The sequence below is a fragment of the Tachypleus tridentatus genome, chromosome 13, assembly GCF_004210375.1.
Source record: "Tachypleus tridentatus isolate NWPU-2018 chromosome 13, ASM421037v1, whole genome shotgun sequence".
In the NCBI taxonomy this organism is placed as follows: domain Eukaryota; kingdom Metazoa; phylum Arthropoda; class Merostomata; order Xiphosura; family Limulidae; genus Tachypleus; species Tachypleus tridentatus.
The window spans coordinates 11,202,997-11,221,667 of record NC_134837.1 but is presented as its reverse complement, the minus strand read 5'-3'; the positions used below and the strand labels follow the sequence as shown (position 1 = coordinate 11,221,667).

Genomic DNA, 18,671 nt, shown 5'->3' with positions numbered 1-18,671 from the left:
AAAAATATTTACCAAAGTAAACAAAGAATTGTTTGAAGTATCAAACATTCTTTTCCAAATTATTGCTGGTGGATAAAACCTGTTGAAATACCTAAAAATAATCATTACCCATTTCCTAAGATCTGTTTTAAACAAATGAATTGTACTTAAAATATTCATGTTGGGCTCCCTATTGTGTAAACACTACCCATTTTCTAAGATTTGTTTTAAACAAATGAATTGTAGTTAAAATGATCATGTTGGGCTCTCTATTGTGTAAACACTACCCATTTTCTAAGATTTGTTTTAAACAAATGAATTGTAGTTAAAATCTTCATGTTGGGCTCCCTATTGTGTAAATACTACCCATTTTCTAAGATTTGTTTTAAACAAATGAATTGTAGTTAAAATCTTCACGTTGGGCTCCCTATTGTGTAAACACTACCCATTTTCTAAGATTTGTTTTAAACAAATGAATTGTAGTTAAAATGTTCATGTTGGGCTCCCTATTGTGTAAACACTACCCATTTTCTAAGATTTGTTTTAAACAAATTAATTGTAGTTAAAATGTTCTTGTTGGGCTACCTATTGTGTAAATACTACCCATTTTCTAAGATTTGTTTTAAACAAATGAATTGTAGTTAAAATGTTCATGTTGGGCTCCCTATTGTGTAAATACTACCCATTTTCTAAGATTTGTTATAAACAAATGAATTGTAGTTAAAATGTTCATGTTGGGCTCCCTATTGTGTAAACACTACCCATTTTCTAAGATTTGTTTTAAACAAATGAATTGCAGTTAAAATGTTCGTGTTGGGCTCCCTATTGTGTCAACACTACCCATTTTCTAAGATTTGTTTTAAACAAATGAATTGTAGTTAAAATGTTCGTGTTGGGCTCCCTATTGTGTAAACACTACCCATTTTCTAAGATTTGTTTTAAACAAATGAATTGTAGTTAAAATGTTCGTGTTGGGCTCCCTATTGTGTAAACACTACCCAATTTCTAAGATTTGTTTTAAACAAATGAATTGTAGTTAAAATCTTCATGTTGGGCTCCCTATTGTGTAAATACTACCCATTTTCTAAGATTTGTTTTAAACAAATGAATTGTAGTTAAAATCTTCACGTTGGGCTCCCTATTGTGTAAACACTACCCATTTTCTAAGATTTGTTTTAAACAAATGAATTGTAGTTAAAATGTTCATGTTGGGCTCCCTATTGTGTAAACACTACCCATTTTCTAAGATTTGTTTTAAACAAATTAATTGTAGTTAAAATGTTCTTGTTGGGCTACCTATTGTGTAAATACTACCCATTTTCTAAGATTTGTTTTAAACAAATGAATTGTAGTTAAAATGTTCATGTTGGGCTCCCTATTGTGTAAATACTACCCATTTTCTAAGATTTGTTATAAACAAATGAATTGTAGTTAAAATGTTCATGTTGGGCTCCCTATTGTGTAAACACTACCCATTTTCTAAGATTTGTTTTAAACAAATGAATTGTAGTTAAAATGTTCGTGTTGGGCTCCCTATTGTGTAAACACTACCCATTTTCTAAGATTTGTTTTAAACAAATGAATTGTAGTTAAAATGTTCGTGTTGGGCTCCCTATTGTGTAAACACTACCCAATTTCTAAGATTTGTTTTAAACAAATGAATTGTAGTTAAAATGTTCATGTTGGGCTCCCTATTGTGTAAATACTACCCATTTTCTAAGATTTGTTATGAACAAATGAATTGTGATTAAAATGTTCATGTTGGGCTCCCTATTGTGTAAACACTACCCATTTTCTAAGATTTGTTTTAAACAAATAAATTTTAGTTAAAATGTTCGTGTTGGGCTCCTTATTGTGTAAACACTACCCATTTTCTAAGATTTGTTTTAAACAAATGAATTGTAGTTAAAATGTTCGTGTTGGGCTCCCTATTGTGTAAACTCTACCCATTTTCTTAGATTTGTTTTGAACAAATGAATTGTAGTTAAAATGTTCGTGTTGGGCTCCCTATTGTGTAAATACTACCCATTTTCTAAGATTTGTTTTGAACAAATGAATTGTAGTTAAAATGTTCGTGTTGGGCTCCCTATTGTGTAAATACTACCCAGTTTCTAAGATTTGTTTTAAACAAATGAATTGTGGTTAAAATGTTCGTGTTGGGCTCCTTATTGTGTAAACACTACCTATTTTCTAAGATTTGTTTTAAACAAATGAATTGTAGTTAAAATGTTCGTGTTGGGCTCCCTATTGTGTAAACTCTACCCATTTTCTTAGATTTGTTTTGAACAAATGAATTGTAGTTAGAATGTTCGTGTTGGGCTCCCTATTGTGTAAATACTACCCATTTTCTAAGATTTGTTTTAAACAAATGAATTGTAGTTAGAATGTTCGTGTTGGGTTCCCTATTGTGTAAATACTACCCATTTTCTAAGATTTGTTTTAAACAAATGAATTGTATTAGAATGTTCGTGTTGGGCTCCCTATTGTGTAAATACTACCCATTTTCTAAGATTTGTTTTAAACAAATGAATTGTAGTTAAAATGTTCATGTTGGGCTCCCTATTGTGTGAACACTACACATATTATAAGATCTATTTTAATCAAATGAATTGTTGTCAAAATGTTCATGTTGGGCTCCCTATTGTGTAAACACTACACATTTTCTAAGATCTATTTTAATCAAATGAATTGTTGTCAAAATGTTCTTGCTGGGCTCCCTAATATGCCAACCGGGGTGGCTTTAGCAGGTTGGCAAATTTGCATTTACCTTTAATACCAAGTAAAAACAAAGGACAAGCAAAAGAAGCATATGAGAAAATAGGATGTTAGAAAAACAAAATCTTACACTGAGGGAAGAGAGAACACACTAAATTAAAGTTACAGAGTAATTAATGTCAAAACACTAGAGGAGCAGACAACGAACAATAAATGTACATCTTAATAACAAAATTGTGGAATGCTAGTGGATTTTCTGTAGTCTTTGGATAGAAACTTCAACAAGAAAAACTTGTTGACAACAATGATGTGAATGACTATGCTGAAGTTTCAAGAGATCATGCATAGTGGTCAAATGATAATAACTATTAGTACTAAAAGGCCCACAGACAACTTGAAATAACTAATAGCACTATAAATAGCACCACAAGTGAAAGATAGTTTCCACAGGGCAACCATGGAAAACGGTTTGTTGCAACTTATAATATTGCCATATTACTATAGAAGAACAAAGCACGGTCTATTTTTTTATTTATTCATGTAAAAGAGACGCAAGCTCCTGCTGCGATAACTTTGGCACGAATTGAGTGACTGGAAGACAAACATTAGACGTGACCTAACTATATGAAAGTTAAAAAGCAACGATAAACGTGATGTAAGTCTAGGAAAAAGAAAAACACCATCAATCCAGATTGAATATCAGATCACTAGATCATTTGTCTAAATGTTGTACTTAGTATTCTAAATAATTCATTCATAAAGGAAATTTCAAATTAAAATGTTAAAGTAAATAATTTTGTATATAGTCTTTCAGAATTTTGCACAAAGCCACACAAAGCTATATGCGCATAACCATCCCTAATTTTGAACTGATGAACTACAGGGAATATAGCTAATAAACAGATTCCACGACTGTTTGGTTACCCTGACCGAATACTAGGATTTGACAGTCAGTTTTATAATACACCCATGGTTCCAGAGTATAGAGAATTTTTTTTGCGCAAACGAGTCGTGAACTTTTAATCTTTGAATTACCACACAAGACACAAAACCACAATGACCACGACCAGCTCTTATAATAATAATAATAATAACAACAAATGTAAATGTTGTACAGCTTAAAAGTATTACAATTTATTTCTGATGGTGCGTCATTAATTAGGCTTGGCCTACACAAATCCAATACCACATTCTCAATTTTTTTTCCAATGACAGCATCACATCTTTTTCTCTGGCGGCGAAATTCCTAAGTTCGACTCTGTAACTTTAGCAAAAGAAATAAAGCGCAACTAAAACATGGTTCGTAATAGGGTGCAAGGCTATATTGAAACCTAAAAATTGAGATATTTTTTATAAATGTTAGATTTATTTATGATGCATTTATGTAGCATTATCTTTACGTTTTCCTGTAAAAATGTGGATCGGGCATAAATAATATGGAACCTCTGTAATGAAGTTAACCTTTTTCATCTGTTACTGATTAATAAAATCACATTCACCAATAATGATTTCATATGTGTGGCCAAACTAAGTTCATTCTCTTATTAAGTAAGTTACTGACTCAATTCGAAATAGATCCAAAGCCAACAAAACCATTTACAATACTAGAACGAGAACAAATATCAACCACTTACTTTTCGGTTGTTGCTGGTAATGTGGATAGAATTACACCGGAGTTATCTGTCGCACCATCTATACGTAGTTATAAGCATACAGTTTGATAAATATTGCAGCTATTACCCAACAATGATAACTTTGATACGCGCGAAATTTAATTTTTTGCTACATGCTGGCTCTTACCTAGTCCACAGTTACTATTTATATTCAAAAATCTCTATCAATAAAAATTATTTTTCTGGGATGGTTCATTTTTAGACAAAATATTCTTGTAAACAAGGAGAATGGATCCGTTTGGTTTTATCGTCCTGTAGATCAGATGATTATTTCTGTTAAAGTTCAACAGGTTTTACAAATAACATAAGCTTCACTTGTAAAATGGATTAACGTAAAAAAACAGAATAATTCAGACTTACTTAAAAACTTGTCTACGTTGGCGTAATGAACTTGTAAAACTAGATAGCTTATTCCAGTATCTGGTCCTCCAACCTTGAATCCAACACCTACGACAAACAAAATGGCATTATGGTTCTGTTTAGCATATTGACACATAATCATATATCTGTTGTTGTTTTTTGGTTTACTTTAGACATTACACTGCTCTTTGAGAGACTAATTATTATAGTTTAAATTATGATATAGAATGAATTCATTAAACTTACATTAGGTGGAAGACTCTTTGTGTTGACTAAGTAGCGTGGAATATACAACTATGTTAACAACATTTTTTATCATAAACCTACAATATATTATCATGGCGTTCAGCAGACCTAGATAATATGAGTTAGGCTTAGGCCTTGGTAGTAAGTAAACATTTCAAAGTAATCATGAGTTCAGTAGATTTACACTAGGTGGAATACTATCCGTTTTGATTAAATAGCGTGAAATCTTCGATCATTTTTACAACGTTTTTAGTCATAAATCTACGACGAATTCTCATGGCATTCGGCCAACCTCGATGGTTTGAATTAGGCTTAGGTTCAGCTAGTAAGTAAACATTGTAAGGTAATATTTTTATAGTATCCAATACAATCTAACAAAAGCGTTTGAAAACAACAATATTACTCTTTTAACCTAAAAAGTATTGAGTTGTTTGTTTGGAATTTCGCGCAAAGCTACTCCAGGGCTACCTGCGCTAGCCGTTTAGCAGTGTAAGACTAGAGGGAAGGCAGCTAATCATCATCACCCACCGCCAATTCTTAGGCTACTCTTTTACCAACGAATAGTGGGATTGACTCTAACATTATAACGTCCCCACGGCTGAAAGGCCGAGCAGGTTTGGTGTTACGGGGATTCGAACCCACGACCCTCAGATTACGAGTCAAGTGCCTTAACCAACTGGCCATGCCGAGCCAAAAGTATTGAGACACCTTTGAACAACATCGAAACTTATCCTAAAGTTTACAGTAAGTCAATACAAGGTAACAATTTTACAAGTATCAGTATAATGTAAAAACTCTAAACAACACTATAATTTATTTAAAAGTCTATTGTGGATTACCTTATGAAATTAATTCTTTATATGTGAATTATTATCAAAATTAACTAGTTGTTATAGTTTATATCTTAAACAGTAAATTAAAATGGAAACTCTCATCTGTCATTTAAATTAGTATAGTGTAAATTGACTTTCCCCACAATAAAAAGTTATCCCCCTAATGGCTCAGCGATAAACTTGTAGATTTACATGCTACAAATTGGTTTTCGATATGTTTGGTGGGCTCTGCAAAGATATCCCATTGTGTGGCTTTGAAACAAAGAGTTGAATTGATTAAAATCTTAAATGTAATAAGCTTAAAATGGGGATAACTTACCATCAGGAAGCACAAGTTTTGGTGCATCTCGTGCCCAGGCGTAGATTATTTGAGAACCTTTAGCACATGTGGGTGCTCGGTGGTAACCCGTTACTTTCCCTCCCATCTTGCCACAGTCCCACACAGCACGTGGGCTGTCCCTTTGCCAGAATCCTGGAAACTTACAGCCGTAGATTAAAATATGATGAGCAGTGTGCATCGTGGCATTTGGCTCGAATTCCACTATAAAAGGAAAAATAACTCTTCTCTATTTGCACTATAATAACATTATTCTTTCTTCTTTTATAACATTCTTTAAAAACGTGAGTTTGTAACTCACGGTGCACCTTTTATCGCATGTTAACATTTCGGTGTAAGAAAGCGGACCTTGTATAACACAGAACGTGCTTTGACTCAGATGTTATTAACAAACACACTTAGCACATTGAACTGCTATTCCTGAGACTTTTTTTCTTTGAAATGACACTCTGCTGAGGAAAACTTTTACTAATTTAAAAATTTAAACAGTAATTATATGAAGTGGAATAATTTTGCTTCTTTAATTAGACTATTTTTATATATTACTTGATCTCATTAATAATTACAAACCAAAGTTTCGATACGTGTTTCTTAAAGAAAAATAAAATAAGCGCTAAATAGCCCTAAACCCTAAACTGCCACATCTCCTCACCATTTATCAAAATCAAAAAGATATAAAGTCATTCAGTTATCTAAGCGAACTGCTTAAACAGTAAACGTTCTAGTTTCATTCCTAATTGTATGTGTATATATTTGCAAGTGTATATGTACATGCAAGTGAAAAGGTTTGTACAACAATTTTAAAAGCTCGTTGACGTTTTGAAAATCGGATTTAATGGGTTGTTTGAGTTTTAAAATCTGTTTGAAAGCTGGTCATCTTCAATACTCAGCATTTGGAAACTTTCTAGTAGCTGAATATGTAGGAAACACGAGACGGAGACAAGAAAAGGAACACTTCTTTACTTTGACAAAATTCACAGTGTGGTATCTCACGCTCCCAGACGTCCTACGTCAATGATCATATATACTACTAGCAAAAGCGCCATCATACGGGCGGCTGTTTGTGCCAGTAATTACTAATCATAAAATATTGTAAAAAGTCATTAGTTTATAAAAATATTTTTTCTAGAAAGTACTGCCTGTGAAACGTGTTCGGTTTGTTTGTTTTTGAATTTCGTGCAAAGCTACACGAGGGCTATCTGCGCTAGCCGTTCTTAACTTGATGATCGTCACATTATAACGCCTATACGGCTGAAAAGGCGAGCATGTTTGGTGCGACGGGGATTCGAAACCGCGACCCTCAGATTACAAGTCGAATGCCTTAACTCACCTGGTCATGCCAGGCCTAACTTGTTTGGATTGTACTCTTCAGTAATATGCAACTCTTTGCATCAAAGTGATTCAATGTACATAGCTCAAAATTTTTATAATTTTACCGATACTAGCTGTAGAATTTTTGTGTTAAAAATTCTAACCTTTATTTAAAAAAAAAAAGTTTTTAACAACTTCATTTCTTAGTACTACATTTACAAATTAGGTCAATAAAGATATAATCAAACTGTCACTACAGTCCAAGTGAAATTTGTCTTTTTGTTGTGAGAACGGTAATTTTATTTAAAATTATGTTATATTACAAAGAAATGGTTGTTGCACATACCATGGTTATTTTTCTAAATGTCTGAGTCTTGAATACCTAAAATGTGAAATGATTTCATAGATTTTGTTTGTGGTGTCACTCAACAGATAAACGCTACATTTCACAAGCCTCACTCACCAGTTCTAGCATTGAAATCTTTTTGTGTTTCAGCACATTAGATAGCATCATCGTATTGATTATTATTTCAGTCACAAACATAGACAGATAGATAGGCGACCACACCATTGCTCTTTATAGTAAAAATGAATTGAAAGAAGAAAACTCCAAATCATACTAATTTGTACGAGTTCCCGTATCACCCCATAAAGTGAATACAACGCTATAGAAAGATGTCATTCTACAATAATGGACTTAAACCTCACTGAGAAATCTTACAAAGCATAGATGCCGCTAATTCTCAGAACAGTTGGATGAACATTTAGTTAACGTACCTGATATTCTTAACTAAAGATATATTATTTACTAATTGTGAAAATGTCAATTATAATAGTTATTTCGACTGAAAACTCTCCTCTTCCTTATCTTTTGGCATTTGTAGGCACTAATCTAAGATTAAGTTTTAAAAGGCTTAATCACAGATTAACTGAAAAAAGTCTTAACTTCTTCTATGCATAACATCACACATAGGCTCCAAAAAACCCGGATCAAAACTAAACTAAAATAAATATAATAAGAATAGCTGTGATAAAAATAAATAAAACTGAAGAAAATCATAAAGGATCAACGTGATTACATAACCTTAATATTAAGAAAATATCTTATTAATCAAATAAAATCACAGAATTAAATATCTTAAAAATCAAAATAAACTACATTTGAATACAAATTAAAATTTAAGCATAATAAATAGAATATGCGATTTTCAAGTACTGTCTTTGATAGACTTGACACATTAGTCAAACAACACTACGAAAAAGCAGAAAGAAGAAACAGTCTCACCTCTACCTTAAACACCAGTTCACGTGCCTCACACAAAATAATACTACCATAAAACTTTTACTGTATGTTGTAACTTGTATATAGTACAATTAATCAGTAAGTAAACACAAAACGAAAGTACAAATACACGATTGTTAATTACGTAAATGCAACTGGATAGATAAATAAAATAGTGTCGAGCAGAAAACTAAAATTCTCAATGATCTACAATCAATAAACTCTGCAAAAGTAGAGCAACTTGTAAAATCATAGTTGAAAAACTACAGATAAGTAAAATATTTTAATTTGTTATACGTTGAATTAAACTTACTCCCCTCGGTGTGGATTCCTGTACGTGGTGGGGGACCTCCAAGGAAAGGTTCTGTCCTTTCAGTTTACCTCCTCTGGGATTTAAACATACACCCACGTGTTTGGAGTGCGTGGCAACCCGTGAAGGGGAGGAGAGGATCCTGGTGGTTGAGGGATCCAACCCAAACATACCACTTTGGCCTTGAATTCCTGTAGACGGGCGGCCGTAGGGTGGCCCCTTGGGTGAGTCGGCTGGTCCACTTGGGCTAGGGTCAACCAAGTACCAGTGTTGGATGTTTTCAACAGGTGTTGTGGACATTATATCTGATGCTGGTGTTTGGGTATAGAACTCACGAAACCCTGGCATTGCTGCAATGTCCTTGTTTGACATTTTAGTGCATCCCCTCGAAGGGCTCCATAGTGGGTGGGGTCAGTGGGCACCGAAATTTCCCTTTCTTTATTATGGATACTCCAATTAAAAATCTTAATAAAATAGTGAAAAAACAGTCTATAGGTAAAACCACGTCTTGAAGATTCTGAGCAGCAATCCTCACCATCTATACCACCTGTTGTACCTCATTTTCTTATATTGCACTAACTTTCAGACAAACCTTTAGGGCAAATGTCTCCCTTTTTTCATTCAAAAGGGACTAGAGGGACTTGCTGGTTCTCCAAAGTCAGTAAAAAGTTTCGATCTGGTGACATATTGGTGAAAACATTCACATATCAACACAGTGAACTCCTGTTGCATTCAAAGGCTATTGGGGATATACCAAAAGAGGTTACACCTCATGCTACTTTGAATTCATCACGAGGAGTTATTGTTGAGAGAGATTTGAAGAACATTCCAGAGACAGAAATTCTCGATAGTTTCTCCACCCAAAGAGTTTCTGCAGTGAGGCGTATCTCCACTCGCAAAGATGGAATTATGGTGCCGACCAATGTCTTCATTCTGACATTTACGTCACCACGTCCGCCTGCCACCATCAAGGCAGGTTATCTTAATTGCAGAGTATGGCTATACATTCCAAACCCTCTCCGATGTTCCCAGTGTCAACAGTGTGGTCACTTAAAGACGTCGTGTCGAGGTTCCTTCGCGTGTGCTCATTGTGGTAGAAAGGACCATGACGCCTATGTGTATGAAACGGACCCTCATTATGTCAACTGCAATGGTTCTCACCCGTCTTGCTTTCGTTCTTGCCCGAAATGGTTGGAAACAAGAGGTGCAGCGTTTGAAAACGATTCATATCATTACCTATCCTGAGGCTCGAAAATTGCTGTCCACCACCTCATCTCGGACGAATGCTGCTGCACTTCGTTCCACAGCTACTATGGGAGTGCAGACAGATCTCTCTGTGCTTCCTAAAGAATCGTTCTCAAAGCAAATGAAAAGTCTTTTGACCTCCATTGTTAAAAAAGTTGATAAATTAACTTCTACACCCATCTCTGTTCCTCCCACACATTCCAACAAACCTCAAAATCCATATCCTTTGGTTCCAGGTACAAGCATTTCGCCGGATCCATCTTCTTCTCTCATCCCAAGAAGCAAAACAATCATTCGTTCACGTCCTCAGTCACTGGAATCCCCTTCCAACAGCAGAGACCTGCCCAATCGACCTGGGGCAGGATCCATGGAGGTCCATAGACCTCCCTCGAATAAGGAAAGTAAGGAAACAAGATGTGGTCGTAAACAGAAGGGTTCTCCGCCCAATTCGCCTACACGTAAATAAAAATGGCCACCCTGATACAATGGAACTGTCGAGGTTTACGTTCTAATCAAGATGACATCAAAACACTGGTTACTTCCTACCATCCTGTTTGTCTCTCCTTACAAGAAACATTTCTGAAACCTGCCGATACAGTCACCTTTCGGCGGTTTTCTTGAGTGCATGGAGGATTGCCACTGTTGGTTGATCAGCATGTGTCTACCCTGTCTTTGCCACTCGACACACCCTTGGAAGCCATAGCCATCCGTGTTTCCTTGGGTCATACCATTACTGTTTGTTCTCTCTCTGTCACCTGGAGAGACATTTGATCTATCAGACTTTGATGATCTCATTGAACAGTTGCCATCTCCCTTTCTAATCCTTGGGGACTTTAATGGACATAATCCCTTCTGGGGAAGTGCTGTTATTGATGGGAGGGGTTACTCTGTAGAGCGTATGCTTTCTGATCACAATCTTTTTTTTTAAATACTGTTTATTCTACTTATTTCCATGCACCAAGTCAGTCCTTTACTGCCATTGATCTCTCAGTTTGCTCCCCTTCATTATTCTCCCATTTTCATGGACAGTTGATCATTTTCCTATACTTTTGAGAGACTTGACCGTGGTCGATATCACCCAACCTGCGGGCCAGGTGGAAGATGGATCAGTCAGGCTGGTCCACTTTCACTGCTCTCGCAGAGCTTAATCGTACCATCGTCTGTCAGCCATCAACAGACGACTGTGTGGCAGCAGTAACTGACTGTATTATACAAGCAGCTGCTCAATGTATTCCTAAAACCTTGACACGTTTTCCACTATATCTGTGTCCATGGTGGAATCCTGCCTGCCACATGGCACAGAAGGCTCAAAAACGACCCTGGGATACTATCTGTAGATATCCCACACTCTCAAACCACATTGCTTTCCAGTGGGCCCATGTACATGCTCGATGGGTAAGACGTCAAAGCCAGAAGGAATCTTGGATTTAGCTCACAAGCATACGTTATACCACCGGTTCCAAAGTCATTTGGGACAAGATTCAAAAGGTCAGTGGACAATATCACTCTGTCCTACTCTTGATCTTGCTCTCTGGCCAGGAAGTAACTGATACCCAGAGCATTGCCGACACTCAAGGTGAAAGCTTTTGCTGGGTATCTATCACTTTTGCCTCTTCTTTCACCTACTTAGCCATCAAGACTCGGGCAGAGCAATCACCTTTTTCCTTTCGAGCTGATTGTCTTTATGATTATAATCGTCCCTTTACACTGGTGGAAATCAAACTGGCCCTTCATCAGTCTGGCAGTACATCAGTTGGACGTGATGATATACACTATGAGATGCTGCGCCATCTATCTCCTGCTTTTCTTGCTATCCTTCTGGTTGTTTGTAACCAGATCTGGCAGGAGAAGGTTTTTCCTGATGCCTGGTGCCAAACTATTGTCCTGCCTTTCTTCAATCCTGGGAAGGATCCCAAGATTCCTTTAAACTACCGTCCAATTGTTTTGACGAGCTGTCTCTGTAAGACCATAGAGTGGTCGAGACCCAATGTGGGTTCCGACGACAGTACTCCACCATAAACCACCTGATTCGACTTAAAACGTCAATCAGAAAAGCCTTTCTCAAACGACATCTTTTATCAATATTCTTTGACATTGAGAAGGCTTATGGTACAACATGGAGGTATGGTATTTTGCGACACCTCCATATTTATGGGCGATGTGGCAATCTGCCCATTTTTATTAAAATATTTTAATGGACAGGAGATTCCAAGTTCGTGTGGGTTCGACACTTTCCCGTTCTTTTCTACAGGAACTTGGAGTCTTTCAGGCTGTGTTCTGAGTGTTACACTTTTCAGTATAAAAATTAATGCCATCACTAAACAACTCCCTCTCACTGTTGCAAACGGGCTCTGTGTCCACGACTTTCACATCTCATGTCAGTCGTCGAACATTAGGTATATTGAGCAGCAGCTACAGACTGCCCTTAATCGTTTACTAAACTGGGCCACGGCAAACGGCTTTACCTTCTCTCTCTTTAAAACCGTTTGCATGCATTTTTGCCGCCAATGGGTATTCACCCTGATCCTGAACTCTGTATCGGTGAAGTTGTGCTGCCTGTGGTCTCTGAGACTAAGTTACTGGGGCTTATCTTTGACCATAAGCTAACCTTTATACCACACATCAAGCAGCTACAGGTCAAATGTAAAAGAGCACTGAACATCCTCCGTGTCCTCTCTACCATCACTTGGGGAACGGATCGACATTCTATGCGAAAGATATATCATGCTCTTATTTGATCGAAACTTGACTATGGATCACTGGTCTATGGCTCTGCCAGACCATTGGCCTTAAATATACTAGACCCTATTCATCATCAAGAATTTCAACTCTGCACTGGGGCTCTCCACACTTCACCAGTTCAGAGCTTATACATAGAGTCTCATGGACCTTCTTTGCAACTCCACCGTCGGCAACTGTCTTTACTATATGCTTCAAAACTTTGTTTCTCACCAAAGCGTCCCACCAGGGGTTGTGGTTTTCTTCTTCGGTGGGCCATACTTTTTCAGAACAGTTGAACTGCCATTATTCCTTTTGGCCTTTGTATCGAGGCACAGTTGGATGAATTGGGTCTGTCCTTGGATAACATTGCTGTATCCACTGGTTAGCCCATTTCACCGTGGCTTCTTACAGTCCCCAAATGTGACCTATTTTTAAGTCATCTTAGAAAAGTACACACTCCTGATTGGAAATACTATCTGATATTTGCTGAACATCTTTCTAACCATCCTTCCATTCCTATTTAAACAGATGGTTCGAAATCAGGTGACTGTGTGGGCTCTGCCATGGTTTGTTGTGGTTCGGTGGTTGTGCACAGAATAATCCCCCTCTACAGCTTCTCTGTTCATTGCTGAACTGTATACCATTTCTCTTGCCCTGGATCACATAGAAGTTAAGCAGTACTCGAATTGCACTATTTACACTGACTCGCTTAGTTCTCTATTGGCCCTGGAATCGCTTTACGTTGGTTCACACCCTGTTCACACCAATATTCAAAACCAACTGGCCAATCTCTCTTTAACATCTACTTCTATCCAGTTTTTCTGGATACCAGGCCACGTTGGTATTCGCGGGAACGAGCTTGCCGACACTGCAGCTAAGTCTATCTGATCTGGCACTATCACCACTGTGCCTGTTCCATACATGAACTATGGTCCTATATTCAAGGCTCGGCTCTGTGCCAGCTGGCAGTCGACTTGGAGTGAGCAACCCGAAAACAAGCTTTTCCAAATAAAACCCCATATTGGACTTTGGCCGTCTCAAAGAGGAAGTTGTTCTGACAAGACTACACATTGGTCACAGTTTTTTAACTCATCGTTTTCTTTTACTTGGAACTGATGCACCAATATGTAATTTGTGTAACACTCAGATCAAAATAAACCACATTTTACTTTCTTGTCATTGTTAAGACTCTCAACGATGGCACCATTTTAAACATGTACTATCCCGAGGTTTGTCCATAATGTTAAACAGTGTTATTGGTGATGGTGACACTGTTCACCTTGGTAGTGTTTAGTTTTTTAAAGGCCATTAATCTTTTTAATGCCATTTAAGTTTTTAATATATACTTTACACCTTTTTAATGTGGCTCCCTTTAAAAAATCACGATTCATCTAGTTCAATTTGAAATTAGAAACTGACCGTAACATTAAGTAACTCGAAACCAGGACTAAAAAGACCAACTTCAGGTGACTGATGGTGGTTTTTGTACTTATCTATTAGTCTTCCTGGCAAGTGATGATTATTACAGTCACGATACAGAAAGTCCTTTACAACTTGAATCACTGTAGTTTTTCTCTTGACATTGTTGACTAGATGTAAACATTGGTTTTATGATATTTATTTATTTATTTTAACTTTGTTTTGTTTTACCTTAATTTCCTTTTATAAATTTTATTGAATTTACTTTTACCTTTTTACCAAACGTTTGGCGCAGATAGCCTAGCTGCTTTGTACCATAAAACACTAAATCAACCAACCAACCAATTAAACTTACTTCGTTATGTTGGCTTATTTGTTTTTGAATTTCACGCAAAGCTAAACAAGGGCTATCTGCGCTAGCCGTCTCTAATTTAGTAGTGTAAGATTAGAGGAAGGACAGGTAGTCATCACCACCCACTGCCAAGTCTTGGGCTACTCTTTTACGAACAAATAGTGGGATATTGATCGTAATATTATAAGCCAAAACTGGAAACTCTTTAAGCCAACTTGTTATAAATAAGAAGGTTAAATATTTTGACCAATCACATTGCAACTCAGTCGTCTCGAGGATGTCATCCTGTGTACATAACTAAGGGTGAATGCACTTATTCTTCTACTGTAATAATGAGTTTATTCAATGCTATAGTTAATGTGTAATCCAGTGATTTTATGGGCTGGTGCATACATAGCTAGATTAGCCAGAACACTGACTGTGACAGACACTGATTATTGGACTTTCCATTCAATGAGTAAAGCCATCTCAGTTACATGTGACTTGGGTTAATTATTTTAGTTATCAATTGTTTCTATCCCCATAAATATTGTGAGTTGTTTTATTTTTCACACCACCAAGTGCCTTTCTTACATAAGTTAATCATATCTAGTGACCTTTTGACACGAGTTAAATATAATCTGTGGTTCAACACAGGACAAAACTCTTGTCGTAGCAAGTGTTGTTAGCTATAGCTAGGTGTTTTCTTTTTGGACAGTATTTCAAAATTAGAGATAGCTATAGCTGAATCTCTTGACAGTTAAACCCATACATTAGTTAAACCCTTAGTTTCAATATGCAGTTTTTTATTTCAAATCTTTGTATTTTTTATCAATTCAGTGTGGATCCAGAGAATAATCACTGAGATTTTTGGTACACACAAGACGTGTATCCAATAATTGGCAGTTAGCCAGGAAAGGTAGCTTTTAACGTTTTGAGATTGGTGGCTATGTTTTCTGTTGGCATATCAGATTGCAGTGGATGAAAGTCACGTGTGAAGGGTGGGGCCTAATCAAATCTGGATTTGTCATTATTATTGTATTTAATATTTAAAGTCAAGGTTTCCACATTTTCTTTTGCTGATAATTTGTAGAGATTTTAGTATCAGAGTTTCACAAATTCTGTGAAGTGTTTATTTATTTCTTGTTTTATTTTGAGAGTTTAACTTGTTTTAACTGTGGTTATTTTCATAAGTTATAATTCAAATACATTTTTAGTGTAGCATATAGGGGGTGGGGTCTCACACAACATCAGTAAGATACATTAAAATTTCATTTATCCAGTTCTCTTTGGATCAACACACCCACAATGAACACTTGCTCTTGTTATGTTTTTCTCTTGATTGTTGTTTGTCAAAAAAGATTGTTGTTTTACATTTCTATGCATTGTTTCTTCCTTTGTCAACAATATGTCAGAGTTTAAAGAGAGACATGAAGCGTGATATTTTACGAACCTACAGTTAGCGAACCGTAACTACTGGGCAGGAAATCCGGTAAACAGTACAATACCAACATTAAAAACCAAAAGAAAACGAATTTACGAAGCAAGGAATACTAAAGTTAGATACCTATATACTTGTTTTCGTGAATGGGCATCTTGAATGACGTACAAAGGTAAGTTTCTTTCTGTTGGAGACACAGAAAAAGTATTGTAAATAATTATCATATAGATAAAATAAATTTAAGCAACATAACTGTTCTAAATTTATTATTAATAAAAATTATACAAACAGTAACTAATTAATTAATTTTACATTTGTTGGCATGTATGCGAAAAATTCAGATTTAATCAATCGTAATGAAGGAAGGTCTATTTTAAAAGCAAATTACAATAAAATAAGTATTAAAATACTGAAATATTAAAATTAATTAAAAATAATTTTAAAAGTATTTAACCCAAGAATTTTTGACTAATCAGATTTTATGAGGATTTTTTTTTAACAGACAGATAATATAGCGATATTGATATCAAAATTGTACAAAAGATGTCACTAATAAACGATAAGTCGATGACAAATAAATACAAAGTAAGGCTGGAAATACAGTCACAGTGACTATCTTGCAAATATTAAACACTGTGTATTTTCATCAATAATACAAGTGTGCACTTAATTTTTAGAAGTTTTAGATCAAGTGTTTCGGTGCAAGCGCCCTCATTCGTATTTTAATAACATTAACAAAACTACCTAAATAAAATAAACATAGACCGAAAATCAAGAATTAAACAAGGCACGTTTAATAATGTCTACATATAAGTTTTTCACTGGTGATCTGTTGCAACTCACCTATACGTTTACAGGGAGGGAGGTTCTCTATTCCCTTGTGGAACAACAATAACTTTAAGAACTTACAACACTACAATTCGAGTTTATATGCAAAAACGGCTCGTTTGGGTTGAGAAAATATTTTACATAGAAGAGCGAACAACGTTTCGACCTTCTTCGGTCATCGTCAGGTTCACAAAGAAAGAGGTAACTGACCGGAAGCTGACCACATGTTTGAAAGGGGTGTGTAACTGAGTGTCAGAATGTAGAGGGCAGTGTTAGATGTTTGAATATATAATTTTATTTATTTTATTATATTAATATAGGTATAAAAGCGTTCCTTTATATTGGTTTATTTTGGGTTTAAGTTGTTGTATAAGTAAGGCTTCTTTAATTTTGCGTTTGTTTATGTTTGTTTCTTTATTTAGTATTTGAGTGTTTTCTATGGTTATGTTGTGTTTATTTGACTTGCAGTGTTCGAAAACGTGTGAAGGTGACTTTTTATGTTCTTTGAATCTGGTTTCCATTTTTCTACTTGTTTCTCCAATATAGAAGTCGTGGCAGTTATCACATTGTATTTTGTAAATAATGTTGGTGTGGTGTTTGTCAGTGTAGTTTTTACACAGTATAGACCTCAGTTTTGTGCCTGGTTTTTGAATAAATTTGGTATTAACTGGAATGTCATATTTTGTTACTAATTTTTGCCAAATGTTGGTTATTTGTTTGCTGATGTCAGGAATATATGGTATACAGCAGTATATGGTTTCGTGATTTTTTGATTCGTGAGATATATTCACTTTAGTTGGTTGATTTTGCTTTCTGTCTAGGTGTGTGCGTATAATGTTTTCTACGGTTTGTGGAGGAAACTTATTGATGTTGATGAAGTATTGTTTTAAATATTGTTTTTTTTAAGTTTAAAACAATACTTCATCAACATCAATATGTCAGTTTTACTATGGTGCCATACAGTCCCTCTTCCATCTCACCCATTGTCCGGTCGTTAAGGCACTCAACACGCAACCCGAGGGTCGCTGGTTTGAATCCCCATCACACCAAACATGCTCGGCCTTGGGGGTGTTATAATATTTCGGTCAATCCTACTATTCGTTGGTTTAAAAAGTAGTCCAAGAGTTGGCGATGGGTGGTGATGATTAGCTGCCTTCCCTCTAGTCTTACACTGCTAAATTAGGGACTGCTGGCGCAGATAACCTTGTATAACTTTGCGCGAATTTAAAAAAACAATCTCCCCCTCCTTCCACGAAAATTCGAACTTAATCTCTAATTTCAATTCCAAAGGTAAACGCTGATGGTGTGGAAGTTGTAGCGCTTAGTGTATCTACTTTAATACCTGATTTTCCTTTGAACAAGCATCTTTCTTAATTGTAGCCGAGGTGTGATGTATTAGTAGTATAAATCATGAACATTCATTTCAGAGGCGTTCCTAAGCGCTGGCATATGGGGCCTATGCCCGAACTACATTTGAGGTTTTGAAAAATCAGAATATAAAACCATGACCGATATCGTCCTGCAAAATCAAAATTCCCACGAGTTCAGGCCCCAGCCCCGAATCTTTTAAGCACCTAGCGACGTTTCTGGTTTCTTCACTAAAACTTTTCTTAAAATAATTTTCAAATTCCAATATTTGT

At 35.9% G+C, this 18,671-nt stretch overlaps 1 protein-coding gene across 2 annotated transcripts in view; it reads right to left on the bottom strand.

Annotated features, from left to right (window-relative positions):
- LOC143237720 (peptidylglycine alpha-hydroxylating monooxygenase-like) overlaps positions 1–18,671 on the bottom strand; it is a 54,710-nt gene that overhangs the window by 25,293 nt on the left and 10,746 nt on the right. The window contains exons 2-5 of one of the 2 annotated variants that reach the window (XM_076477249.1): positions 16,330–16,387; positions 6,126–6,347; positions 4,728–4,814; positions 4,329–4,386 (exon numbers count right to left, since the gene is read on the bottom strand). In XM_076477249.1, the coding sequence (XP_076333364.1) occupies positions 4,329–4,386; positions 4,728–4,814; positions 6,126–6,347; positions 16,330–16,387 (425 nt within the window). The remainder of the gene's footprint in view (positions 1–4,328; positions 4,387–4,727; positions 4,815–6,125; positions 6,348–16,329; positions 16,388–18,671) is intronic. The other variant, XM_076477250.1, reaches the window with a different exon arrangement.